Source organism: Equus caballus, chromosome 9, assembly GCF_041296265.1.
Source record: "Equus caballus isolate H_3958 breed thoroughbred chromosome 9, TB-T2T, whole genome shotgun sequence".
Classification (NCBI taxonomy): domain Eukaryota; kingdom Metazoa; phylum Chordata; class Mammalia; order Perissodactyla; family Equidae; genus Equus; species Equus caballus.
In genome coordinates this window covers 59473126-59500788 of record NC_091692.1, presented here as the reverse complement: position 1 = coordinate 59500788, position 27663 = coordinate 59473126, and the positions used below count along the sequence as shown (strand labels likewise).

At 43.9% G+C, this 27663-nt stretch overlaps 1 protein-coding gene and 1 long non-coding RNA gene across 2 annotated transcripts in view; both read right to left on the bottom strand.

Annotated features, from left to right (window-relative positions):
• Positions 1–4158: 4158 nt before the first annotated feature.
• Positions 4159–5357, bottom strand: LOC138915412 (uncharacterized). The gene is made up of 2 exons (XR_011421324.1): positions 5144–5357; positions 4159–4717 (listed from the first exon to the last, which is right to left on the bottom strand). It is a non-coding gene; the product is annotated as an uncharacterized lncRNA (long non-coding RNA).
• A 4404-nt stretch (positions 5358–9761) lies between these two features.
• POP1 (POP1 homolog, ribonuclease P/MRP subunit) overlaps positions 9762–27663 on the bottom strand; it is a 34926-nt gene continuing 17024 nt past the window's right edge. Inside the window, exons 11-16 of the mRNA XM_001915352.5 lie at positions 27195–27314; positions 21641–21756; positions 19396–19587; positions 17931–18085; positions 13138–13479; positions 9762–11923 (exon numbers count right to left, since the gene is read on the bottom strand). Coding sequence (XP_001915387.2) covers positions 11269–11923; positions 13138–13479; positions 17931–18085; positions 19396–19587; positions 21641–21756; positions 27195–27314 — 1580 coding nt within the window. The 3' untranslated portion in view covers positions 9762–11268. The remainder of the gene's footprint in view (positions 11924–13137; positions 13480–17930; positions 18086–19395; positions 19588–21640; positions 21757–27194; positions 27315–27663) is intronic.

Genomic DNA, 27663 nt, shown 5'->3' with positions numbered 1-27663 from the left:
ACGCTGCCCTCAGGGACATTTTAGTCTAGCAGGGCAGACGTGTAAACAGACAGATTACTACACAATGTGATAAGTGTGCAATTATTGGAGGGTACACAATACAGAGGAGGGAGTGGTTAATTCTGGAGCATTCAGGAAAAGTAACATAAAAAGGGCAGAATGGCTAGCATTTTGAGGAAGAAGGGGAGCTCGCCAGGTTAAATGAGGCAGAGGCCTGGCCCAGGTGAGGCGGGGGACAGGTTTTGAAGCGTAGGATGCCCTTAGTGAGAAGGACCCTTCACTGGTCTTCAAAACTTTCATCTCAGCCCCAGGATTCTCTACGGGGCATGGGTCCCTCTCAGCCAGCAGCCAGGGATGGGTGAGGGTCTGGGAAAACAGGAAGTGCTCTTTGCTCTTGGTAAAGAAAATACAAGTTTTAACTTCTTTTTTAAGGCCATGAAAAACTGTCCAGCTTTCTTCGTGCTCGTTTTGAAGGGAGGAACAGTGTCCGCATCTGCCTCTCCAGGTGGACTGTGAGCTCCCAGGGACAGGGGCAGACCTGGTCATATACGTCCCTGGGTTCCCCAAAGCCTAGGGCCGGATCTGTGGCTAGAGTTCCACAAATGCCTGTTCTATCGAAAGGAACGTAAACCTCCCCCGGTTCCCGGGCTGCAGCACTGAACAACAAAACTGAATGCCCCTCCAGGGCTCGCTGTCCTGATTCTCAGAACGCCTCCCTCCACAGCAGTCCGGGGACTGCACTCAGGCTCCTGTCCCCGGGACCTCTGGGAGCCAGCGTCGGTCCATGGCGCCACCCCGCGGCCAGGACTGGGAACTGCACCTTCTTGGACGGCGCGGCGGAGCCCCCTCGCTCCTGCCATTAAGATGATCTTCTCATCCCCACAGTTTGGAGGAAAACAGGCATCCTGAGCTGGTCATTCTCAGCCCCACCTCCTTCCCCCTATGAAGTCTCTGAGAATGGATAGGCAATGCTTTGACTCTGCTTATTTTGATACCTTAAACCCCTGTTTGACAAGTGCCTATCGAAGAAGGGTCACTGTGAGAAACCAGGAGATTGGTTAAGCACACTGACAGCTATGGGTTTGGTCCCCACTAGCTGTGGGACCTGAGCAGTTCCCTTGCCTCGCTGAGCCTCAGTTTCCCTCTCTGTAAAAATGCAGATTATACAACTCATAGAACTGTTCTGAGGATTAAAAGACATAATCCATATAAAAGAAGCTAAGGCTCCTTGAGTGGCACCTTGCAAGTACTCAACAAAGATGAATACAAAGTACTTATGGTTCTATTACTCCACTTAAGTCTTGCTTCAAAATAGTGAGGTGGACATTAATATTATTTCCATTTTATTGACAAGAACACTGAGAGTCAGATTGCTTACATGACTTGCTCAGGATCTTGCAGCAAAGGAATGACAGGACTTGAAGCCAATCCTCCTGTTCTCGCCAGCATACCAGGCAGCTCCTTGAAAGAAGAAACGCAGAGGGCAGAACTGCCGGAGACAACTTGGGAAGATCAAAGAAGAGCAAGAAGGACGAGACGTAGAACTCAAATGCGGCACAGCAACCTGCTCTCTGCTCTCTTCCTCTCTGGATTTAGACTCTTTCTGAAAAGTGCTTTATTCAGAAAGTTGGTCCTGAGAAGCACCTGAGCCATCCAGAGACCTGGGTTCTGGTCCCAGCTCTGTTACCGAGCAGCTGTGTGACTAGGCGACTTTGGATGCGTGGCTTCTCTTTGGAGCTCAGTTTCTTCCTCGGCAAAATGAGGGAGGAGGTTGGACAAGACACCTGCTAAGGGCCTTTCAGCTCCCAACCCAGCACTTGACAGTACGTGCCTTTCACACACCCTGTGGGAAAGCTGCCCAAGGGTCACCCTGCACATGTCCATGGTCAGGAGGTTGTCACCATTTGCCCTCAGAGACCTCCGGGTAGGAGAAAGAAAGGACAAAGAACTCTGGCCTTGGGGGTGACAGATGGAAAGAATAACTCTTGAGTCATTCACATGAGCAGGAGATTAACATTAATCCTCGTTGGGACTGAATAACTGTGACCAAAGGGGCTGCATGAGCGGCCAAGCGAGCAGCAGGCTCAGAGTGATGCAGGCTGGGGAGCCAGGCCCACTGATTTACGGCAAGATTAAAAGAATTAAATGAGTAGAGCCTTCGAAGACCAACACTGGGCAGAGCGGGAGGAAACGACTCTCTGGGTTCAGAAAGAGAATGCTATGCGGTGTACCCACTCCTTTCTGGGTGGAGGGGTGGCTGTGCGTGTGTTTTTTTGTTTTGCTTTTGGCTGTTTGCTCATGTTTTAAACATGAGCGGGCCAAATGGGAGATGTAATCACGGGCCTTTCATAAACGCCCAACAATGGCAAGATGAATAGCTTGGGTGGTGCTCGAATCGTAAATAACAGCGGCATATCAGGGCAAAACTAAGAGAGAGAAACACAGATGAAATAAATCTATTGAGACTCCAGGGCCATCTTTTCTAGGAAAACATTAAGATGAGAAAGACTTGATTCCTATGCCAGACCAAGGGCCAAAATCCTCAGCACTCTTCATGTGGCACCAAAGCAGCAAGTTGTTGACCTTGAACTGCATAAGGACAAGTCAACGCCTGATCCATGTTTGTATCTGAGCCCCCCAGGGTCTGGCACAGAACAACAGACACGTTTCTGATGGCCCAGATGGATGAAGGATGAGAGGAAGCACAGCATGGTGTGAGGCTGTGAGCTCAGACCCGAAGTCAGTTGACTTCGACCCAAACCCCCAATCTGTCTTTACAACAAATTACTGAGCCTCTGTAAGCCTCAGTTTCCTCACCTATAAAAGAAAGACAATAATAAGAGTGTGGTTGTAAATATTAAATGGAATATTGCACAGAAAGCCTAGGGTATAGTGAGTGCTCAGTCAGTGCTCCTCTTTATTATTACTAGTGACTGAATGAAGGACTTGGAAACAGAAAATCCATCCCACATGCCAAACTGGTAGAACTAATTTTTCTCACACCTCAGGGAGATACAGGCTGAGGAACCCTGGTGGCCATCATGAGGGAGACAGCATGCTGGGGTTTGGGGCTCCCTCACTGTTCCTGCTGCCAGCCTGACTCCATGGCCACCATGCTCCCCTCCTCCCATTCTCCATTCCCCCTCAGACTTGGGGAAGTGTCCACAGATTCTGACCGGAAACATGGCAGACACCCAACCCACGGCCACCCTCACCTCTGGCCTCTGGGGGCTGAGAAGGGCAGAGCCCTCTGTTTATGATGATGCTGGTCAGGAAAACAAAACCCCAAACCCCAACCCTCATTGACCTCATGCTGAAGGTCAGCTTCCCCTTGGCTGCCATATCCTTCTCAGTGGGGGGTACCTTCCCCCCACCCAGATGTTTACCTGAATGAATGGCAAGTTTTTTGGGGAGCCAAGCTCTGCCCTTGGTAAGAAGCAATTCCTCCCTTCTCTCTGCTTTGTTCCTAAGGGATAGCTCAGCAGGCCACTCACAGGCAGAAAACCATTAAGTACACATAAAGCAATTTTATGGGATGAGATATTTAGGCTTTACGTGAGAGCGCAGGGTCCAGGAGGACCTTCTAAGAAAATCTTCCTTTTGGTTTGGAGCCTCCTGCCACCTTGTAACCGCTCAGCCTGGCAGGGCCGCCCAGAAGTCTTCAGCCTCCCTCCTGTCGCCTCGCAGTGCTCTGTGCTCCTGGCCAGTTGGCGCCAAGCCCGCTGAGCCTTTCCACCCTCATGAGGGTGGGTACCACCACAGACGCCCCAGCCAAGGCTCCCAGGTCAAAGGATTGGAGCTGCTTTCTTGAAGGCCACTCAGGCTTGCGTGGACATGATGCAAGTGGACAGTACTGACTTGGGGCGACCCAAGACACTTGATGAAACCAAATGCAAACAGACACTCTGACTTTTCTCTGTAGACGCTTTGGGGTCCAGCTCTCATCAGCAACACCAGGGAGTCAGGACCTGACATCTCAGATACATCCGTCCAGCGCCTAACGGCTGAGGAGCTGAGACAAAACGCCATCTCAGGCGCCACCGGAATGCCCCAAAGCATGAGGCCATGGCAGCTTGCAGGGCTCGGCCAAGTACCCATAAGTTACTTAAAGGGGTATCTATTAGATGTTGGAAGAAAGACAAGCTCCTGACCAGAATATTCATCAACCAGAAACTAGGCCTGTTTAAAAAGACAAACAAACAACTTAGGCCCCACTCATTCATAACACCCCAAAAGAGTGACATTCAAATTTGTAAAAGTCAGTGGTAAAAATATCAGAATGTTAGAAGTGAGAAAAACCAAAGATGACTATCCTGGTGATTCTCAAACACGATCCCATGTATGGTCTGGGTTGGACTCACACAGGAAGCTTAACAAAAACTACAGATTTCAGGGCCACACCACAGATACTCAGAAATTTGTGTTTTTAGCAAGCTCCCCAGAAGCTTCTGATGATAAGCAGGTTTAGAAACCACAGACTCAGGCCACTGCTTGTGTAGCTTTCCCGTGGATCCGAACGCCCTGGTGATCTTGTTCAAATGCAGACTCCTTTCAGGTCCCGGGTGGGGCCTGCCATCCCACATTTCCAATGCTGATGCTGCTGGTCGCAGGACCGCACTTTAAGGAGCAAGACTGTTCTCCAACCTATCCTGTGTTACTGAGGAAACAGATCAACTGCGCTGCAGGCATGGGGGAAGCCAAGAGGGGAGCTGTTGAGCTGCGAGAGAAATAAATGAGTTGGGTGGGGGGTGAGCAGAAAGGAAGCGGGAAGCTAGTTGGGCAAGAACAATGGGAGAGCCAACCGAACATCTCCAGTGGGCTATTGTCTTACCAGACTACAGTCTTGAGATCTGCTGCCTAATGACTGTTGCAGGCACACAATGGGAAATATTCAGAACTGCAACTCTCTTCAGAAAGGCTCTCTGCTCAGATCCCCTGGTCTGAGAGCTCGCTGGGCGGCTGGACCACAACTGTCCCCAGGCTTTGGCACAATTGACTTCAGAGTCTACACCGCCAACTGCTGGCACTTATTCCAGAGTGGCCATCAAACAGCCACTGACACCTCGGGCCTCCCCCACACAAGCACACATAGACACAACATACACAATTTGGCTCCTTGAAAGTAGCAACAGAAAATAGTCACCCTGTCTCCGGAGGGCTCTGTGCCACTCTTCCACCCTGTCTCACGTTTCCTCGGCACACTTTTCATTCCGCCCTTGCTGCAGCAAGCTTCTGAGAATGGCTGTGGCCCAGCAGCGCCTCAGCCTAGCCACACCTCTTGTTTCTGCCCTTGGGGCTTCTCGGTGGGCCTTCCGTGGGATGGCCACCGAACAGACTGAGCCATTCTAACACCTGCACAAACCTGGAGGCACAAGGAAATGAACACTCCCTCGGGAAACCCTTGACCAGTAGGAATGAGAGCTGGTGAATAAAGAGTGCCCTCTCCTGGGCCTCACGTGAACCACTCAGAGGTGCACCCACTTGCCCTTGTGGGTAACCAGCCGAATCACGCACACTTGGATCGGCTGTCACCCCTTCCCCAGTTCACTTTGCCCAGGCTCCACATTCCCGTTCCCTGAGGTCACTTCCTGAAATAAACTACCTGCATGTGAGTCAGCCCAGGCTCTGCTTTTGAGGAAAACCAAGCTCTCACGTACCCGAGCAGTAGCGGCTAACTCCTGCGGAGCAACGGAGGAGGAGGCTGAAGACTTGAGAGAGGGCCCACAGTGACCCAGAATGTTTGAGCTTCTCCCTAAAGCCAGCAGCCCCTGCCCGAGGCTCACGCAGTGTGGACGGGTGTTCTGAGAACAAATTACGTCTTGTCCAAAAAATAATTTAAGGTCCTCTGTGAGATGCTGGAAATAGGAGAAGGAGAGCAAAGGAATGAGGCTTGCTTAGCCTGGAGAAGAGAAAGCAAAAAAGTTAATAACTGACTTCCTAAAAATAACGGGCTGGTTTTCAGTGTTAGCTGATGTGAGTCAAGGTGAGGGGAGCTGGGCTCAGGTCGCGGCTGAAAGGGCAGTTCGTCCATCACCTCCAAAGGGGAGACGGCATCTCTGGGTGAAGGACTGAGTTCCCTGTCACTGAGGCATTCAGCTGGTCATGAGGGGCAAACTTAATGGGGATAAGGGGGATGGAATTCATGCTTTCGATAAGAGCTTTTAAAGTTCTTTCTTCTCTAGGCATCTCTTTAAAATCACAGAGCCCTGTCAAACTAGTATGTGAGTAGCATGGGTCTGCCCCAAAAAAGGGAGTGCTAACTGATCTGCGACTTCATAAACGCCCCCGCCCAACGGCACACACAACTGAAAGCATTTTAGTTCTGAGGTTTTTCCAAAGCAGGCTGTTTCCACATGAGGTCTTGGCACCACCTAGTGGCTCATTAGTCCATTACAACATATGCCTGGGATAAAACAGTATTGTAGTTCAAAACAAACGCCCTCTTTGATTAATGCACCAATTCAACAAAAATACATTAAATACACAATACACATGAGTTAGGGACTGTGCTAGAACCTGGGGTGCAACCATAATCAAATAAGACATGGTCTCCCCTTCATGAGGCTCAGAACATAATGGAGTAGACAATAAACAACTAAAGAACTATGATACATTGTGATGTCATCAGGAAATAAACCCATTGTGTGATAGAAAACAATACAGGCAGGAGGAGGCCTCTCTGAGAAACGTAAAGTCAAGGTCGGAAGGACGGGATGAGAAAGGACAGGGGTGCAGAAAGGACGGGGAGGTGGGGAAAGAACATTCCAAGAAGGTAGAGCACAGCACGTGCCAAGTCCTGGAGGCGCCAAGAGCTTGGCAGTTCTGGGAAGCAAAAGACCAGCGTGTTCAGTGCCAAGTGAGCGAGGCTGAGAGGGGCACAATGAGACGTGAGAGAGGAACAGGGAGAGTTCCATGTTTGTAAACTTTTCCTTAAATGAAAGCACACAGGTGGCTAGCGTAGGTTCTTTCAGAACAGTACCTGCTTAAATTTTAATTTTTAAAAAAGAGGGAGAAGGGAAATGCCATTGTGTGAACTTAGCCATTTGCTCAGTTCCAGAAGGACCCTATCCAGGGACATCAATGACAGCTGCACGCCCCGCTCAAGATAGCCCACATCTGCTCCCGCCCTGCATGGTTCCCCATTACTAAGCTTCTGTGTCCTTGGCTGCTTACATTGGAACCTCATGTTAAAAATCTAGAACAGTAGTTCTCAACCCCAGCTGCAAGTCTCCTGGGAGCTCTTAAGAACCCCAATGTCCAGCCCACGCCACAGACCAGTTAAATCAGCATCCTGGCGTGGGCTGGGGGCACCGGGGCTTTGAAAGCTCCCCAGGTGATTCCAATGTACAGCCAAGGTTGAGAACAGCTGATCTGGAAGGATACTCTCTAAGAGGAAACAAAGGAAAAAAGACCTCATTTTATATTCCCAAGTAGCGGAGGTGATTCAAGTAATGAGCCAGGCTGATTTCTTCAAGGCGAGGCCTCTTCCCCAGGTGGAAGCCTCCACTCTGGGCCACGCAGACCTCACCACTGTGTGCTCCTGAAGTTCCCACCTGGCTGCTTCACAATGCTGTCAAGAGACTGTGTGAGCTGGGCCTGCTAAAGGCACAAGAGTTGTAAGGTTTCCACGGCCTCGTTACTCATTCACGCTTTCCCAACGTGCAGGGGCTCCAGAGCCAGACCTCCTAAAGCTGTGGTCCTCAGCCCAAGTCACACGTCAGAATGGCCTGGGAGCTTTTAAGAAAGACAGATGCTTGGGCCCAACCTGAGATTGCTTTCTCGGCTGGGGGGCTATCACGTGATTGCTTTCAATCTGCAGACAAGAATGAAAGCCACTGTTGTTAAAGACAGCACCTGTGGTCTTCCATGGTCAGGGGTGACAGAATCCCCGTGTAGCTGGGGTTGCTGCTCTGGATGACCCGCAGTTGCTAGTCTTTTTTATCTTTTATCATCTGCTAAGGAACCCAATCCTGAACCTAGCTTCTGTGTTCCCCAGGGGTCAGGTTGGCTGTTCACAAGACCAGTTAAAACCACTATGGAGTCCATCCAGCTGTCAACTGCCCACCTCACTTCCCACTGGCTGGGAGGAAAGAACTCCCCCCAGGCACGCAGCAGCCGAGACAGCAAGGCTACATTGAGTACACATGAGCCGGTTACCTACTAACTTCCTATTTCTGATAAAAGGAGTATGAATGTTAGGGTTCACGCTAATCAAGCTCCATAAGGAATTGGCAACATGCATTTAAGCTGTACATGTACTACACAGGTTTCTAGATAAGCAATTACTGATGCTATTTTTTTTTTTTTTTTTTTTGAGGAAGATCAGCCCTGAGCTAACTACTGCCAATCCTCTTCTTTTTGCCTAGGAAGACTGGCCCTGAGCTAACATCCATGCCCATCTTCCTCTATTTTATACGTGGGACACCTACCACGGCATGGATTTTGCCAAGTGCTGCCATGTCCACACCCGGGATCTGAACGGGCGAACCCTGGGCCGCCGAGAAGCAGAATGTGCAAACTTAACCACTGCGCCACTGGGCCGGCCTCGCTATTTTTTTTTTAAGATTGGCACCTGAGCTAACATCTGTTGCCAATCTTCTTTTTTTCCTTCTCCTCCCCAAAGCCCCCCAGTACATAGCTGTATATTATAGCTCCAAATCCTTCTGGTTGTGCTGTGTGGGACACCGCCTCAGCATGGCCTGATGAGTGGTACCATGTCTGCGCCCAGGATCCGAACTGGCAAAACCCTGAGCCGCCGAAGCGGCACTCGCGAACTTAACCACTCAGCCACGGGGCCAGCCCGATGCTATTTTTCTTAAAACTGACACACATCTCAAGGTTAACAGTGGTTACATCTGGGTGGTGAAAATCCAGGTAATATAAGTTTTGTTATTGATGTTACTTATCTGCATTTTCTAATTTTTCTGATGAATATGGATTAATATAAAAACATTACTTCTGTAATATAAAAAAACAGCAGTCACATAGAATGAATCAATTCTGTTTCATATACAACTCAGGTGTGCAGCTGGTTAGGTGTTCAGCTCCCAAGTCTGCTTTTTAGGACACTTCCTGACTTTATGAACTCTGAAATCTTTGCCCTAACATGAGGGCAGGGGCCACAATGAACTTACTTGGCAGTTCGGCAGGCACCTAGTAGGATCAAAACGAACACATTTATTCATTCCATTGCTATAGAGAACAAGACCATTCCTATCAGTCTTTGTCATAAGAGAAATGGGTTCATTACTATGTATGTGCAGATTCTGTCATAGTGTTTTGCAAAGTATATTCCATGAAATCAGTGTTCTTGGACAGTAAGCACGCAAAAAACAGTGGGGAGTCTGTGAAAGGCAGATTTCCTTTCTGCAGGTATCCACAGAGCCTCGACCATACCAATATTCATGTGAATCTGCAATAGCAGGATACGGTATACAGCTTCCCCCAATTTCTTTAGCCATGATACACTTTTGTCCAGGAAACATCTCCAGGGACCAGCGCTCCCAGGAATGTATTTTGGGAAATGTTAGTCTATCCTTTCAGCTCACAGTTCTTTGACCTACCAACACAACGCAGAGCAACTGTGTCTGTCCCTTGTAATGAGGATGGGGCAGCAGGCCCAGGCAGGGCTGTACACAATGAGGTTCACTGACTCACAGCTCACTCAGACTTCTGTCATGAAGCGAGCTAAACCACAGATGAAGTGGCTCAGAGCCTGGAAAACAAAGGAGGAACGGTCCAATAAATACTCACAACCAACATCAGGTGACATTTTAATTTATTCTGTTTACAGACATCACTAAGTTCTATTTGTTTAAGTCTCATTTGAACTGGACACAAATACATTTAAGGGCATGGTGAGAGGAAAAACATCAGACATTTCATCAGCTACCGTAATACTTGCTGTATCTCTCCCCAACTCCTCACCTCCACCTGCCAAATGCTACTGCAAAACCCAACGCATTTACATGAAATAGCACCTAACTGTACATTTAAATTAAAAAAAAAAATCCCACTCAAGCTCTGCTAGAAATTTATGGTGGGGAAATAAGGAGCTGAGAGTCCGAGTGAGACACACATGGCAACTAAGAGTTACTGAGCATCTAGTTTCTCTGCATGTGAAAAAAAGCAATGACAACTCCACTCTTCCTACAGACAGGATGAGAACTCACTTTTATACCCAGCTCAAAAAGTCAGGGGGACAGTGTGACTGCATTTATGTCTAAAAGCAGCTTGTCGTGCTGGTTACCACCTTGCAGAGATAAGCACTGCTCTGTACACCCACAGTTCCCAAAGCATGTTCCTGTGAACACTAGTGGCTACAAAGGGCTTCTTGCAAAAGGAGTCCGGGGATCAAAAAGATTTAGAAAATACTATTTAGAAAATATCCACTTCCTGGAGAGTCACAATATATATTATCACATGGAAGGTTCTAGAAGTCCTTTAAAAATAAATGCTTAACTATTTAACCCAGAGTTTCCCAAATCAACCTGACTTGGAATCGTTTTAGCTAACACATTTCATAGAAGGTATTTTGAGAAATGCTATTGTATGGCTTTGAGAAATTTCTTGTAGAAACAAAAAGCAAAGAAAAATTAAGTAATTCCTAGGATCAAGTGTTGGTCAACAACAAAGAGGACAAGAAGTCATAAGATCATAGACTCCCATTCTAATTCCATGCCAACACTTATGCCATTAACCGAGCTTGCCTGAAAAGAGGCAGCAATAAATTTTCCATGACTTGCTTCTTTATGGTGTAGTGTTAGGCATGCTGATTACAGTACAGAATTGAACATGGCCCAGACAGGGGCCCATATTTCACGTACAGAGGCCAGACGTTTACAATCTTTTCCTCTTCCATAACAATCAAATCATTAAACAACCATGGTTGCTTATCACATGACTACAAGGTTTTTCAAACAGATTTGACAGCCCTTTGTTCCTAATAAAAAACGAGACAAAAAAATGTAGAGCTTCTCATTATTTTCAGCAAGAACTACACAAACCAAGAAATCAAAATGCAAAAGCTTTTGGTTCTACATGCCAAATAATTTTACAGTATTACAGCAAGGACAGGGAAAGATGGAAATCAATGAGATTACTGGAATAATGTAAACACTTTATTTGCGTAATATATAATTTTTAAAATTCTCGTTTCCAAGGAATTTCACATGATATTTTGAAGCAAAACACTGAAAACGAAACTCCCCAACTGCGGGACGTGGCAAACAATTATTACCTATACCCTGCAAAGATGTAAACCAGCACTCACACCTCGATAGCAATTCTCGCAAATCGATACTGCAGAGAGGCAGGGGACCGCAGCAAGACGAGGCCCCTCTCTGCTGCCGGCTGGCTCAACAGCATATCCAGCAAGCCTGTCAAACTAACAAACCCCAGGGCTTCTCCACAGCCGACAGCCATGGAAAAATCCCCCTGTGTGACAAAGCCAAGGAGAACTCTGGAGCAGTGAGAAGTCACGGCTGGGAGAGGGCCTGACCATAAGCCCAGGGTCAGAGCTTGGTGCTCTGCTGCAGGGTCCCCCCCTGCCAGGCCCTTAGACACAGCATGCCCTGGGTTCTGCCTCTTCTCTATCTTCTTCTTCTCTTTTTGTTTCCGGATCTGGCTCTTGAATGGGTCGCTGTGCTTGGATTCCAGGGGCCCAGAGTAAAGCCGATCCCGACTGAGCTGGAGGAAGTCCTCCTTGGTTGGGACACAGATCATGGTGTGCAGTTTGGGGCTGCCCTTCCTGAGCAGGGACAGACTGACCCAAACCAGGGCCCTAGGGAAGCAGTCCAAGATGGCCTGGCAGGCCTCTCTGGTCAATTCTTGCTGCCATCTGCTGGGAGCTCGCCGGGGTGCCCGACTGTCCCCAACGCTGGGCCCACACCAGGCTGACAGCTGCTTCAGTGATTGTCTACTCCTATGTAAAGTCAGAGACACACATTTAAGGATATTTTGTTCAAGGAGAAAATATGCAATTAGAAGAATGGGCATTGCTAGACTTTTTAATACTCTATGCAGGAAAGGATCACAACTGTAATTTTTTTAATGATGAGGAAGATTGGCCCTGAGCTAACATCTGTTGCCAATCTTCCTCTTTTTTTTTGCTTGAGGAAGACTGTCATTGAGCTAACGTCTGTGCCAATCTTACTCTATTTTGTATGTGGGACACCACCACATCATGGCCTGATGAGCAGTATATAGGTCCATGCCCCAGATCCGAACCTGTGAACCCCGGGCCACCAAAACAGAGCATGTGAACTTAACCACTATGCTACTGGGCCAGCCCCAAAACTATAATTTTTTAAAAATTACAAATACACATTAATACATTTTTGTAATGATATTTTTCTTTTCATGTGTCTACTATTCCAAGACTGAAGGACTATAGGTTTAAGAAGTTGAAGGCCAGGAAAAATAAGACAGTAGGACAGAATCTAAGGCTTTAATTACAGTGAAAGGACCGGAGTAAAGAGGAGCCGATATTTTGATGAGAAAAGAAACTGTAAGGGACAGTTATATGAAAAGTAAAAAAGAAGGATATGAAATTATGAAGTTACTGTACAGAAAAATAAGTACAAGGCAAGAGGTATGAGCACTTTTTAAAAATCAGAGTGCAGAATAAAGGGTAAATGCTAAGCCAAATCAAAGAGCCAGCAGCAGGATTGAGAGTAGAACACATGGTCACCTCTATGATATGACAATATTACAATGAATGGGTACCTAGTCAGCCACAAATTCATATCACTCAAAAGGAACTAGAAGAAATCCAATTCAGTGATTTAAAGCAAAGAATGCTTGCTCAGAGTCTGCAGAAGTTCATTACCTAAGATCACATGCATGAGGGACTGTTTTGTGAGCAAAGACTAAACGAAATAGGTCACAGAAAGAAACTGCCTTCGTTTATGTCTATTGATGACAATATTTTACGTCATTTCATCAGTTAGTATCAAGCCTCAAATCAAATGTAATTTAGCTGTTTCCTTCATGATGTAGTGAAGGACTGGCTTTTCCTTCCAGAAAGTCCATAAATTCACTCAGCTTTGCAAAAAGGAACTTTGATAACTTTTACACCCTGTAGCCTGGGCAGTAAAACAGACAATCAAAACATATCTGGAAGTGGTGAGCACTTACCTAAGAACGCAGAGGAGACTGCCAGGGGCATCCTGGCCTGTTACCCACCCAGTCTCCGCCTGGGCTGGACACTCTGTGTCCATCACTCCTTCAGGCTCACTGGAGTCGTCTAGGGAGGTGCCCACCTCATCAGACAGTTGATGAGATTTTTCAGGCGTGGGAGCACAAAGCACCTCACCTCTTCTCAGGTCAGTCTCCTCACCACCTGGACAGGAAGCTACAGGCGAATCCCCCTGGACCTGGACTCTTGATTCCCAGTCTCGAGTTAACTGCTGCCAGGGACAACAGAAAGGCGCCAGAGTGCCAAGCTTAACATAGTTGGGCCGTTTTGCAGGAGGGCGTCTAATGAAAATCAAAGAGAACCAATTTTGAACAATTTAGGATTGGACAATTAAAATAACTATGACCATTGTACTATATCTCTATTTAAAAAACATACCAAAAAAAGGTTTCCAAGAAATATGATAATGAATAATAACCAATTCTAATGGCCAAGCCTTTTGTTTTCTTTGACTTTTATTTTAATAGATGATGAATCCACAAAGTAGCCCCGTGGAGCCACTGCACAACTCCAGGGAGCGCCATTCCGGAAAGGCTGCGAGTGAGCGGTGCCTGCACATCTACAACTTTCTAAGTTCAACAGGGACAAAAGGGGTGATGGTGACGTTTCTCTCTCACTCTTGACCTGTAGGGACCCACCTGCCCTCCACAGACAGTGTCTATTATCAGTTTCTTAATATATCCTTGTAGAGATACTTTATGTACACACAAGCAGAGATGTACAGATATCTTTCCTTTTTTACTCATTTCATACAAAGGGTTGTATCTGGTGGCATGTCAGATACAGCACTTTTTGTTTAACTTTGCTTTTTTCATTTAACAGAATATCTTGGCGATCATCTTATATTAGTGCATCAAGAGATCCTCACTGTAAAGGCTGCAGATCTTATCCCACGGTATGACTTATAGCCCAGTTTATTCAGACTGTCCTCTACCGTAGGACATTTGGGTTATTTTCAAGCTTTTGCTCCTACAAATGGTGCTGCAATAAATGACCCTGCACATGTTGCACGAGCACAAGTCTATCCACAGGATCAATTCCTGGGAGTGGAACTGCTATTTAATAATAATACTCAAGAGTACTTATTATCAGTATTTGCAATTTTGAGGGAGATTTCCAAACTGCCCTCCACAAGGGTGATATCGGTTGACCTTTCCAACAATACATAAATGAGGAAGAACCTTTGAGAAATACCACAAGCTAGTGAGAACCAGGGCCTGCTCTGGTACTTACCGACCCCAAGAAGTAGGGAGCAGCCTGGGTGTTGGCCGTTCTGGGCTGGAGGACTCTTGGGGAGTCCCAGGCTGCATCCTCAGACTGATGGTCTCCTCTGGGGCAAGCCCAGACATTCCTTCCCTCATTTGCTTCTTACTGTGTGCTGTGCCCTAGGACCCCAATGGAAATGAAGCCTGTAGGCTTAATCAGGGGTTCAGTCGGAGCCTATATTCTGGAGATTGAACCACATGTGTTCTGGCCTACCAAGAGGGGCAGCTGGTGAAAAATACTCCTAGGTACTTGGCCTACCCAGAGATCTTTAAAAGGAAATAAATGAGCAATTTACAAAAAAGAGACACAAAATGGTGAAAAACACTTAAAAATATCCAGCCTCACTAGTAAATAAACAAAGAAAAAAATCAAAACAATAAGATGCTACTTTTTCACATAGTGTTTTCAATATGAAAAGATTGGTGATATCCTATGTTAGTGAGAGTGAGGGAAAATAGGCACCCTCATAACTACAGGTGAAATCCTAAATTAGCACAAATAGCAACTTGTCAATAGTCCATCAAATCCTTGAAGTGTGTATCTTTTCTTATTTAAACCAGAAATCTTATTTATGGGATTCAGCCTAAAGTGTATGCTTTCTTTCCACTACAGCTCCTCTCAAGTGATGGCTGTTTCTTTTTCACATCCCATGGACCCCACAGGTGGCCAGATGTCCTCCTGATGCCCCCAGACCATTTTTCTTCTCTTTCCTCCTCCAAGACCCCCTGAAGCACATGCTATCAGATAAACCACTGGCTCTCCCTCTTCAGCCAGGCCCTCTCTCCACTTCCCAGGACCCCTCATTCCCCTGCCACACTGCCTTCCCCTCCATTACAACTCCTGTCATCAAGTTCAGTGGCTTCAGCCTCTACATACGCCATCCCCCTAATACCCTAACCTACCAGAAACTTGGCATCCTCATCTCACATCTTTTACTTCACCCCACATCTCAACCACCACTCTCCCAGTCACACCTTAGTTTTGGTCATTGCTAACACCTGCTCCATCTTAAAATGTCAATTTCAAGTATCCTACACTCAGAATGATGCCTCCTATTTTTCCAGCCCCTTTACCTCTCCCTGCAACAATTCCTGAACCGCTGGAACCTCCAATTCGTTTGCTCTATGGTTTCCTCACTGCTCATCACCATTCTCACCTCTCTCTCCTGTAAGCTTAGATTCCATGGTGCATAGGAAAGTCGGCCCGTTACATAGACCCTCAACTCCCTCCACCTCCTCCTACCCCACACCAGCACCTGACTGGCAGAACAAAGCTGGGGAAAGACACGCAACAATCCTGAACAGTCTGACTATAAACACAAAACTCAAGTGGACTCTTACATTTCTTACAAATCTCTTACATTTCTCCAGTCACTTCTACCTTTCGCTCTCCCGGAAAACTGTTTACATCTATTCCTCTCTCCTCAAATCCTCAACAGCCTCTCTCCTCTGGGATCCTATTCCCAGCTGATAAGCTTGCCTCTTCTATCACTGAGAAGACGGTCACAATCAGCAGAGTATTACCTGATCTCTCTGCCAGAGTCCAGCCCACCTAAATCTGCACCCATCTCTCAGAGTCAGCCATCCAGCCCATGGAAACGAGAGAACTGAGCCTGACCCTACAGACTGCTGGCCCTCCTTCCCCACTGAAGGCCTCTAATCTTGTGCTTTTCACACCCCATCCCCCAGCTGGACCCCTCCTGCCAGCCTGGAAACACGGGCTTCCATCACGAATATAAGCTCCAGGACGGCAGGAACAGACTTTGCCTGCCTTCCCCTGCTGTAGGCCCAGTGCCTATAAGGTGTGTGACACACAGAACGTTCTAAATAAACATGTGGTACATTTATGAATCAATCAGACAAGTATGCAAAGATGCACAAGGAAAGCTGTTCACAGAAGCACATGGCAAAAAATCAGAAATAACCTAAAGGGCCACTGATAAATTACAGTACATCCACCCTGGAGTCCTACGCAACTAGTTACATTTTGAGCAAGGGTTGGCAAACTATGACTCAGAGGCCAAGCCTGTCCCACTGGCTGTTTTTGTACAACCCCACAAGCTAAGAATGGTTTTTATATTATTAAATGGTTGGAAAAAAACCAAAACAATAATATTTTATGGCATATGTAAATGATATGAAATTCAAATCTGAGCCTCCTTAAATAGAGTGACACTGGAACACAGCCATGCCCACTGGTTTATGTATCACCTGTGGCTCCTCATGCGCCACAATGGCAGAGCTGAGCCATTGCCATGGAAAGAAACCAAAGGGCCCATAAAGCCAAAAACATTTATCATCTGGCCCTTTACAGAAAAAGTGTGCCAACACCTGGTTTACTATCGTATTTATTGATATGGGAAAACTAACCATAATATACTGTTAAATGAAAAAAGCAAATTTCAAAATACTATGTCTAACACAATCCTTTTTTTAAAAAAATTTCTATCTGAAAAATGTGTTTACATAAAAAAAGTCTAAAGGGTAAGAAATCAATACTATTGCTAATCATTATTTAACAAACACATAGAAGACCCTCAGCTGCATACATTATGGGAGGCACGAGGGACAGATAGCACGTGACTGCCGCCCTCAAAGAGCTTGTAAGCTGGCAATCCAGGAACGGAGCCCCGTTCACTCGCTCACTCACTCATTCATCTATCATTCAACAAACAGCTGGAACGCTGGGCACTGCCTGTCTCTGTGGCTGCAGCAGTGAACAGGAGGGCACACTGTGGAGCTTGCAGTCAAGGAACCACAGCATTCAATTAATCACCCATTCATCAGTCAACATATAAAAGTTGTTAAGGCCCGCCATGTGCCAGGCACCGGCTAGAGAACTGCAGACGCCACAAGGAACAACAGAGTTCTTGTGCCTCCAGGAACCTACAGGATAGTAGGAAACACGGGTTCCCAATGTCAGCATGCACTTCAGAGTATAAAGGAAACAAAGCCCCTCACTGGCCATTCCCCAGTGAAAAAAGTAAAGGAAAAAAAGTCTAGAAGGATTGATACCAAAATGTAAAAACAGTGCTTATCTCTCCGGAATAGTTTATAAAGTATTTTTATACGTTTCCATAGTTTCGTTAAAATTTCATCAATATATATTACCTCTATAACAGTTATAACAAACACAATTTCCATTTTGAGGGGGCAGGGATTGGTAGTGGGAATCTATTTACAAATATCTGAAACTCACATCCACAGTTTAGGTGTCCACCACCATCAAGGTAATGAGCAAATAACCAAGAGTGGGGTTTGTGACCTCACGGGCCTATAAAAGCCAGACGTAAGACAATCTCCTAACTTAATTACATCTCAGTAATGTTGAACTCAAGGAAAAGTCTGTGAAAACTCCATATTACGTGACAAGAGTTTCCGAAGCCATTCCAAACATTACTGGCCAAGGTCAGTGTGCACATCTCTTCCTTTTACAACATATCGAGCTAGAGAAGCCAGTTTTTTACCTTTGGTACTTTTCAAGAAGATTCTTAGCTTGCTCTTCAGCAAACAGAATCCCAGCAGGGCAGTCTGGGAAATCACCTGGGATGTGAGGTGACCTTTTATACTGAGAATGCACTATAGCCTCTTTTAATCCTCCAACTCTTGCACCTCGATAGATCTAAAAGAAATGTCAATGAGATCCTGTCAATATACTAACTTAAAGTGAAACTCCTTAATTGTTTGTATGGGAAAAATGGAAAACAACTGAAATGCTCATCAAAAGGAGAATGGATAAACATCAAGGGGTAACCCTACAATGGGTTATCATATAATAGTAAAAATAAATGAAATAGTTTCATCAACCAACATGAAAAATCTCAATGCTGAGTGAACACAGCAAGTCGCAAAAGAATCTATACAGTGAGGTATACAAGTTTAAAAACACGTCAAACATAGTTGTTTTATTTGGGGATAAAAGCATACTTAATGAAGCTATAAAAATATGCACAAGGGGCCAGCTTGGTGGGGCAGCAGTTAAGTCCGCACTTCCGCTTCAGCGGCCAGGGGTTTGCTGGTTTGGATCCTGGATGTGGATCTACACACTGCTTGTCAAGCCATGCTGTGGCAGGCATCCCACATAAAATAGAGAAAGATGGGCACCAATGTTAGCTCAGGGCAAATCTTCCTTAGGGGAAGAAAAAAAGAAAGCATGATAGTGACAAACACCAAAAACAGGAATTTAGTGATTTTTAGGAGGAAAGAGAGAAATGGAATTCGAAGGGAATACAGAGTACTTCCAATGAATCTGTAATGTTTTATTTTTTAAGCTGGATGGTAGGTGAAGGGTACACAGAGTTCATTATATCAGTATCTATACTTTTTTGCATGCTTGAAACATTTCATAATTAAGAAATTAGAATTATTTTAAAATATTCCCATTCCTAAATGATTAACCAAATGTCCCTTGCACTAGGCACAATTGCTAAAACTAATTACCTGCATGAACCTAACAGTCTTACATGTCTTTTGTACTCACTAGCTCAAAGTAATATTTAAACTAACTAGAAAAAAACCACACTAGATTTTAATAAAAATTTGTTGCAATTCATAAACAGGAATATATAGTCAGCACTTAAAAAACAAAAAATGTATTCTATATATCTATAAAAGTTAGAAAATTATAAAAATTGCTTTTAAACTGTAACAAATGTCTTCAAGTTAAAACACTTCAACATTTTGTTGCCACTACTATTCAAAAATCAGGCCACTTTTAAAACCTCAAAAATTCATGTCAGCACAACTTTTGTGAATGAAAACCTGGCTCCAGAGACTTTATGAAGTATTTCGTATCAGGATTATAGCTCTAAGGACAGAAGAATGGCACTTGATTTCTAAGTTGCACATAAAGGCTAGAACATTCTCAGCACTTGGTGTTTATTAGGAACGTATTTTAAATGTTGTGATTCTTAGAATCAAAAAGTAACTTACAAATGGAATCCAGAAAGCCATGCCCCAGCCCCTTGGGAGCAGGACATCCCAGCCACTTCCCCAGCCTCGTCGGTCATCACCAGTCACTTTTCCTGGCTGTTGAATCAAAAGTATAGGTATCTTGGATTCCTGGGGACCTAAAACAAGCTGTGACCCAGGCACCAGCAACTCACTTCTCTTCCGGTTTAAATCCTAAAGTGGAAGAAAATAATTCAAGACAAACAACTCTAGTGTTCTGGGAGATTCTACTGAATCTCCCTAAAAGCAGCTTTACAAAGTTAAATGCTCTTTTAAAAAGCAAAAAAAAATGTTCTCAATAAATAAATGTGAGCCATTTTAAGTACAAGGTATTCCTCCCACAATGACTTTCCTCTACACAAGCGCTTTGGTAGAAAGCGTCAAATTATCTTAAATTTGGGCTAGAATATACTAGATGATTCAAAGATATAAAATAACATACATTCAATCTCCTAATCTCTTGTATCAGAATTAATCTTATATTTTGATATTCTGTCCCTACATTTATTTTGGTTAAGATTTGTTGTCATCAAGTAAAAAAGGTACAAGCAATTAACAACTTCCCAAGGAGGGGCAAGTGGGAAAATATTCCAGCTCTTGAGAAAATTTCTCACCAGGTCGTAAGGATTTAAAATAGAAGATGCTATAAATTATTTGTTAAGTGGACTGCAGGGAGCGGCTAACAACATCCTTTCAGATTTTCTCGCCAGCTGTAAAGAGATGAACAGTAGGAGTGGCCTACCATCCAACTGAGAAAACTATACGAGAGACTGCCTCCATGCTACAAAGCCTAAGCGCTGCCTCAGGGACGCTCTTCAAGCCATGACCAAGTCCTGATTCTCCTTTTACCGCTGGTCAAGCTTCCACTACCACCTACATGTTGGTAATTCCAAATGTCTATCTCTTTAGCCCCGACTTTTTCTCCTGAGGTCAAACTTGTCTCCTGGACATCTCCTCCTGGGAAGGTCCAAGGCCCTTCAAACGCAGTTTATCCAAGATTGAACTCATCTTTCCCAGTGCATTCACTCTCCTCTTGTATTCCCCATCTAGCTGAATGATGCCACAATTCTCAGAGTTCATTCATTCATTCACCCATTCAAACATTTACTGCTCATTCATTTACTCAGCCATTCAGATATTTACTGAGCACCTGTTATATGCCAAACACTTTTCTAAGACTTGGGAATATAGAAGTGACAAGTCAGACCTGGCTCTGGCTCTCTTTTAGCTGAGCTCCTAAACTCAAGCTAATCTACAACTCTCCTCCTTTCTCTCTTCCCATCTTCCAATCCACCAGAGTTTTGTCAGTTTCATCTTCTAGGAATATGTATTAAACCCCAGCCCCTCCACTCTAGCCACACTGCCACAATTCAGGCCCCATCGCATCCCAAATTATGGACTATTTCCAAGGTCTCTTTCAATGCCATCCAACCACAAGTCCTTTCTCCAGCTCCTCCTCATCCCCATCCCCGGTCTAATCCACCCTGCACTGCGCTGCCAGAGTGAAATCTGAAGTCATGGCCCAGCTTAAAACCTGCAATGGTGTCCTACATCTTCAGTCCAAATCCTTAAAATACCTCAAGGTCTTTTATGCTCTGGCCCCTATTTATCTCTTCAGTTTCTTCTCCTGCCCTACCCTCAACTCCAAGTTACTGATCTACTTGGAGATTCCTGAACACATCATCCTGGTTTGGGCCTGGGCCCTTGTATATACTGTTCTCACTTCAGCAATCTTTTCTCCACTGCAGCCTTGGCTCCTGGCCCCTAGCCCCAAGAAGTCTGGTTAATTCTGACCACCCATCTAAGAGTCAGCTCTTCCAACCAGGAAGCTTTCTCCAGTTTGCCTAGTCTGGGCTTAGGACCCATTCTAGTCATCTACTCCATCATCTCATACAATCCCTGGTCCTGGTAGGAGCTCAATCATTGTGAAATTAAAGACAGAGACCATTTAAGGGAAAAAAAACAATACAAGAAAAACAGGTATTTAAACCATGAGACTATCACTTCAAGAAAAGGTCTTTGTCATAACTTTACCTAGAGATTATTCTTCCATAAGAACAGGAAAAAATCACAGTATGTATCATAAGTAAGGGAGCAATAAATTGTTTGAAAATAAAAGGAAGTCTATAGGATTCTACAAAGTACGAAATAACTTTTATGATCTCTAGAGTGATGAATTTTAACCTGTCTTCATGGCTGTACCAACAATCAGTACACTATTAGTTACCTGATCCGAGATTTTATTCTCCGTGACACTCTTACAGATAGCTTGGTTCCAAATAAAGCTATGCGTACACTCCACAGGTACACCCTCCAGAAGCAGCTGTCTAACTTTCTCATTATCTAAGATGGAAAAGAAATAGCCTTCAAACCACATCCTTTAGATCAATGAAGCCAAACTTTAATCATTGCCAGTTCACCTTTTGTTATAAGAAAACATTTTATAGGCACTTACTTAACTTCTCTAGAAGAATTTACTTGACTAGAAATTAAGTTATTCTTATAGTTGGTTTCATAATATGTGAAACAGCAAAGGCTCCTAAACTTATTTCTCTGACATTTATTTTTAGTGTATAAGATGCAAATATCACATTAAATTGCCTCTAAATAACTGCCTAATTCCACATTTAAGATAATCAAATTCTAGGAACCACACACAGGCAGACAATTTCTTGGTAATATGCTATGACAGCACAAGCTATATTTGAACTACCAGCTCCAGGGCTCTTTCTATCATTCCTGGCCCAATGGTGGTGAGCCAACAGATAATCATCCTTTCCTTCTGCTCAACTATTTCAAGTCTCTGATAACCCTTTTTTATTGAACTGAATATTTATCCTTTCTGTAAGATGTGTTTTTCTCATTCCTTTAAAATGAGTGTATTTTCTGTGACATACATTGTGTCATCTCTTTAAATAAGCCACACCATGGCAAAATACTCTAGTGGGAAAAGAGGAGGAACTCCTCTGGTTATAAACATATATACCAATAGAGGAGACTTCATAGATGAAGTCTTCTAAAGAGTAGGGGAAAAAAATGTCTTCCAAACCTTATTTTGTTGGACTGAAGAATTTACAAAAAAAGAAAAAAGTCAGACAATTCATGAGTTTTGGCAAAGGTCCTAAAATGCCAACAGAAAGGTCACTCAAAGGCACATACCTGCATGGGTCTGATAGCTGGGAAAAAAAAGTGGAAACCAACTGGGCCATAATGTGACAGATTTCAGGGGAGAACAAAGACAGAGCATATTAAATCGATGATAAGATCTGAGATAAAAGCTCCTTAAAGCAGCAACTGCTTCTAGTACACTGTTTCTCATGGAGATAATAACCAAGAGCATCTCGAGTAACTTTACTGTGTCCTGCCCAAGTTCACACAGCTCATCTAAGAACAAATAAGCCCCATTTCAAACAGCCTCTGTCCACCCAGAACGCTTTCCTGTGGAGTACTGCCATAGACTTGAATGACAAAGTTGGGAGTGTATTCAGATCTGGCTGCGGACAACCGAGATGGCTAATACTTAGGGTGTAAAGGTACAGGAAAGCACAACCTCATCTGCGAATATTCTAAATAAACAAATGAAACAAAGTAAATGGTAAGTCCAGATAATGAAATATTACTCAGCACTAAGAAGAAATAAGCTATTAAACCATGAAAAGACATATAGGAATCTTAAATGCATATGACTACATGAAAGAAGCTAATCTGATGCTACATAATGTATGATTCCAACTATCTAACATTCTTGAAAAATCAAAACTATGGAGACAGTAAAAAGATTGAGGAGGGAGAGAGAGATAATAGGTGGAGCACAGCAGATTTTTAGGGCAGTGAAACTATTCTGTATGATGCGGTAACGGTGGATACATGTTGTTATAAATTTGTCAAAAACCATAGAATGCACAACACCAAGAGTGAACCCTAATATAAACTACGGACTTTGGGTGATAATGATGTGTTAGTGTAGGTTCATAGACTGTAAGAAATGTGCCCCTCGAGCGCAGGATGTTGGTAGCGGAAGAGGCTATGCACGCGTAGGGGCAGAGGGATACAGGAACTTTCTGTACTTCCCACTCACTTTTGCTGTGAATCTAAAACTTCTAAAATACAAAGTCTATTTAAAACAGAATAGAGCATGTCTGAAGGTAAAGGGCAAGGCCCTTTCCGGTCAACAGTCTTGACCAGTGAGAGAAAAGAAAGTCACCAGGTGGTCAGCACGCACCTAGCTGTGCCTAGAATGCCTATCAATTCCGAATGTAATTCTAAGTCCTTCCCCACGGCTCACATAAGCATATTCTTTTTCATACCCAGAGAAAAGCTAACTGACTACATAACTCCAGAATCGTGACTCGAAGGTTGAAGGAAGTAGCCTGTTTTCTCCTTTCTTAAATGTATTTAAAGATGCTCAAATTTTAAAATAAAACTTTCTTAAGTTCTACTTAAGAGAAGCAAAGGAAACTAATAAAAAGTTTTCTCATTTGGGAATCAAATAAATCAAAGTTACAGTCTTCAAACTCACTCTATTTTAAATTCAATGTGCAGAGTAGTTAAAGGGGCCCAGCTGAGGCAATGAGGATTTTTCCTCCCAAGAGCAGAAAGAGAAGTCAAGGCAAAATGACCAATAATGGGCGCTTCTGAAAGTCCACTGTAGATAGTGCTCTAAAAGTGCTTGTTAAAGCTGTGAAAAGTAAAGGATGATCTCTGACCATCATTCTCACGGTAATTTGCCTCTTCCCCTGTTTGGTGTACACATTACCAAAGAGTGTGCAAAGAGGAAGATTTTAAAAAGCCATGAGCACAATGTAAGTTCGATATTTTCTAAAGCAAAATATTCATCTGTGGAAGGCAAAGACTAGTTAAAATAATCTAGCAAAGGAAATCAGCAGATGCTAAGGAAAGCAAATACTAAAACAACAGTATAGAAGAAATTATTATTATTTTTTTTTTTGAGGAAGATCAGCCCTGAGCTATCTACTGCCAATCCTCCTCTTTTTGCTGAGGAAGACTGGCCCTGAGCTAACATCCATGCCCATCTTCCCCTACTTTATGTGTGGGATGCCTACCTCAGCATGGCTTGCCAAGGAGTGCCATGTCTGCACCAGGGATCCGAACCAGCGAACCCCTGGCCGCCGAGAAGCGGAACGTGCGAACTTAACCACTGTGCCACCGGGCCGGCCCAGAAATTATATTTTTAAATCTCACCGAGAAAACCAGTTACACACATAGTGAAATGCTGTCTTAATGAAGTTGAGATTTTCAAAAACACATTACTAATATGTAATTCAAAATCAAGAACCAAATACTCAAGTAAATTTCTTCAAAGCATCTAACAATATGTCTCATCACTTACATTCTTACTGAAGGTTTCCTTCTCTGTTCTCCCACTATTCCACTCTCAACACCTCTCACACTCAAATGTGCGAGCTCCCACAGCAAGCAATTCTCGGACACCAACTTAACTCAATCCTGACACTATCTACCTGGAGATAGCATCAGATCCTGTGGGTGAAGGAGTTGGTCCTGCAAGACGGCTCCCACTTCAGATGCCAACCAAAAGTCCTGGTGTCCCATTTCTGACCAATCAGCTATAAATTGCTTTCACCCATGACATCCTCCTTGGGTTCAACAATTTGCTAGAAACAGCTCCCACACCTCAGGAACACAAATCACTTACTAAGATTATGCTGTTTGTTTTTGTTTTTGTTTTTATAAAAGGATACAACTCAGAAAACAGCCAGATGGAAGAGATGCATTGGGCAAAGTACAGGGGAAGGGGTGTGGAGCTTCCATGCCCTTGCTGGGCACTCCACCCTCCCAGCACCTACCTCCACGTGTCCAGCAAATTGGAAGCTCTCTGAACCCCATTGTTTAGGATTTTTATGGAGGCTTCATCAAGTAGGCATGGTTGATTAAATCATTGGCCAATGGTGATTGAGCTCAATCTCCAGCCCCTCTACCCTCTGGGTAGGGGTGGGGGCTGAAAGTTCCAACCCCATAATCATGTGATTGGTTCCCCTGGCAACCTGCCCACCGTGCTCAGGGCCTTTCCAAAAGTCATCTCATCAACATAAACTCAAGTGTGGTTGAAAGGGGCTTGTTATGAATAACAAAAGAGGCTCCTTTAGCCTCTATGGCACTTATTTAGTAAATCACCAGGGTTTTAGGAGTTGTGTGTCAGGAACTGTGGACAAAAAGAAAATATATATTTCTTATCATATCACAGTATCACATTCCTGTACCCTCTCTCTTCAGAGCTCTCCAGTTTCCAGTACACATAAAAAGATAAAGAGTTTGTTATCCAAATCAGGCAAATGCTTCTTTATAGTTTAAGTACCACCAGAATTGGTCTGTTTTACCTAAGTCAAAATAGGTAGCGAATGATTTCAGACATAGACAGACAGACTGGAACTATGTCAGAGAATTAAGTTTTAGATCATCATTGATTCTTATTAGACATTGAGACATTGACATTAGACATTGAGATTCTTCCAAGGATTAATCTTTTATTTACTGACTCAGCTCATCAAAGTATGCTTCTAACTTTAGTTTTGAATTACCTTCCTAGATAATATATTACATTTGTTAATAATATTGGTATAATACTAACTCCTTAAGAAGTTTACTTCTTTGTGTAGCTCACATGCCAATACTTCTTCAAAGAAATTACATAAAACAGGTTTTAATGAAATTCACAATGACTAACAAGATGGCAAGCTTTTATAGTAAAAACTAAATCATGTTTTTCAAGATAGACTTTAATTTTCCTTGAACTGATTCATATTAAGTTAAAGCCCTAGAAAGGATTTAATACAAAACTGCCTCATTCCAAAAAAGAATCTGAGGCATCAAGAGAAATGAAGTGGAGTTTAACCACAGCTTTAAGGCGATCGAGATAGTCGACACTAACGAACTCACAGACAGTAAAACTTCTACGATCACACTAAACCGTACTGCCGTTAAAGAAAAGACGCAGCAACTCACTGGTTAAAGCTGTGGGCTCCAGAATTAACTAACTTACCCAGGTAACTTCAAACTCCTCCCTCATCCAATCCTCCTTTCACGTGAAGTTCTGACAGAGTAATTTATTGCCCCTTTAATATGCTATCTAACTAGATGTGGAGGGAAAAAAAAAATTCTGCAGTTGTTGCTATACACATCTGTACTTTTTCTCCAAAAATTCACGAGCTAATTTTAATGATTCTTCCAATTAACCATATTTAAATGACAGTAAACACAATAAAACATCATCACAACTGCTGCAAATCCCAGATCAGACTAAAATTTTAGCCAGAACCTACCCACCCTCCTATGCCACCCAGCCAAACTCCCTCAGGCCACTCTACTGAGTCTAAACCAAGACATCTTACCCTTCAGCACCTGGGATGGCCTTGCCAGGATTCGAACCTGGATCATCTGTATGGTCAGACAGAGGCTTCCATGAGCACAAGACCAGCTGCGGGTGCAGATCCCTTCCTCACAATTAAAATTCTGAAATGCCAGGCATTTTCAGAGAACCCAGTTTGCAGAGAGACAGGTTTTACTAAAAATAAAGAACTCAGGGAAAAAAATGAATATAAGGATCAGGCTATGTGTTTTACAGCTAAAAGATATTTCCACACACACCACCTTCTTTGATCATCACCCTGAAAGGTAGGCAGGTACAGATGGCCCTAACTTTTACAGATGAAGCAACTGCAGAGCTTTCACAGACAGAACTCTAATGGGACGGAGTAGCCTGCTCAAAATAGTAAGGAAAACCAGGGCTGTTTCAAGAACCTTACCTTGGCATTTTTCTGGACTGGGCAAAATTTTGGACCTCTTTTGAGGCAAATTTATTCGAGGATCCCCAACCGTGAGTCCCAGAACAGTACCTGCCGGAATTTCTGCTGGTGATGTTACTCCTCAACAAAAAGAAAACAAAACAAGAACGAGCTCACAGAAAGTCATTCACAACACATACATATTTGCTTGAGTTTTAAAATTTTTCTAATGAAACTTTCTTCTTGGGCTAATTATTTAAGAACATGTATTCTCTTTTTTCCCCATTGATACTTTTAGAGGATAAATTAACATTCATAAAGAATGAAGTTTCTCACAAAAAACATTAAATTAACTAACAGGTTATTCTACAGCTTGAGCATGTATGTTTCTGTCAATGATAACTATAGTAGCTACAGGCACAAAGGCAATCATGCAGGTGAGTACAGATTTGAGTTTAGTACCAGGTATGTGCACTTGTCTATAGTGTCC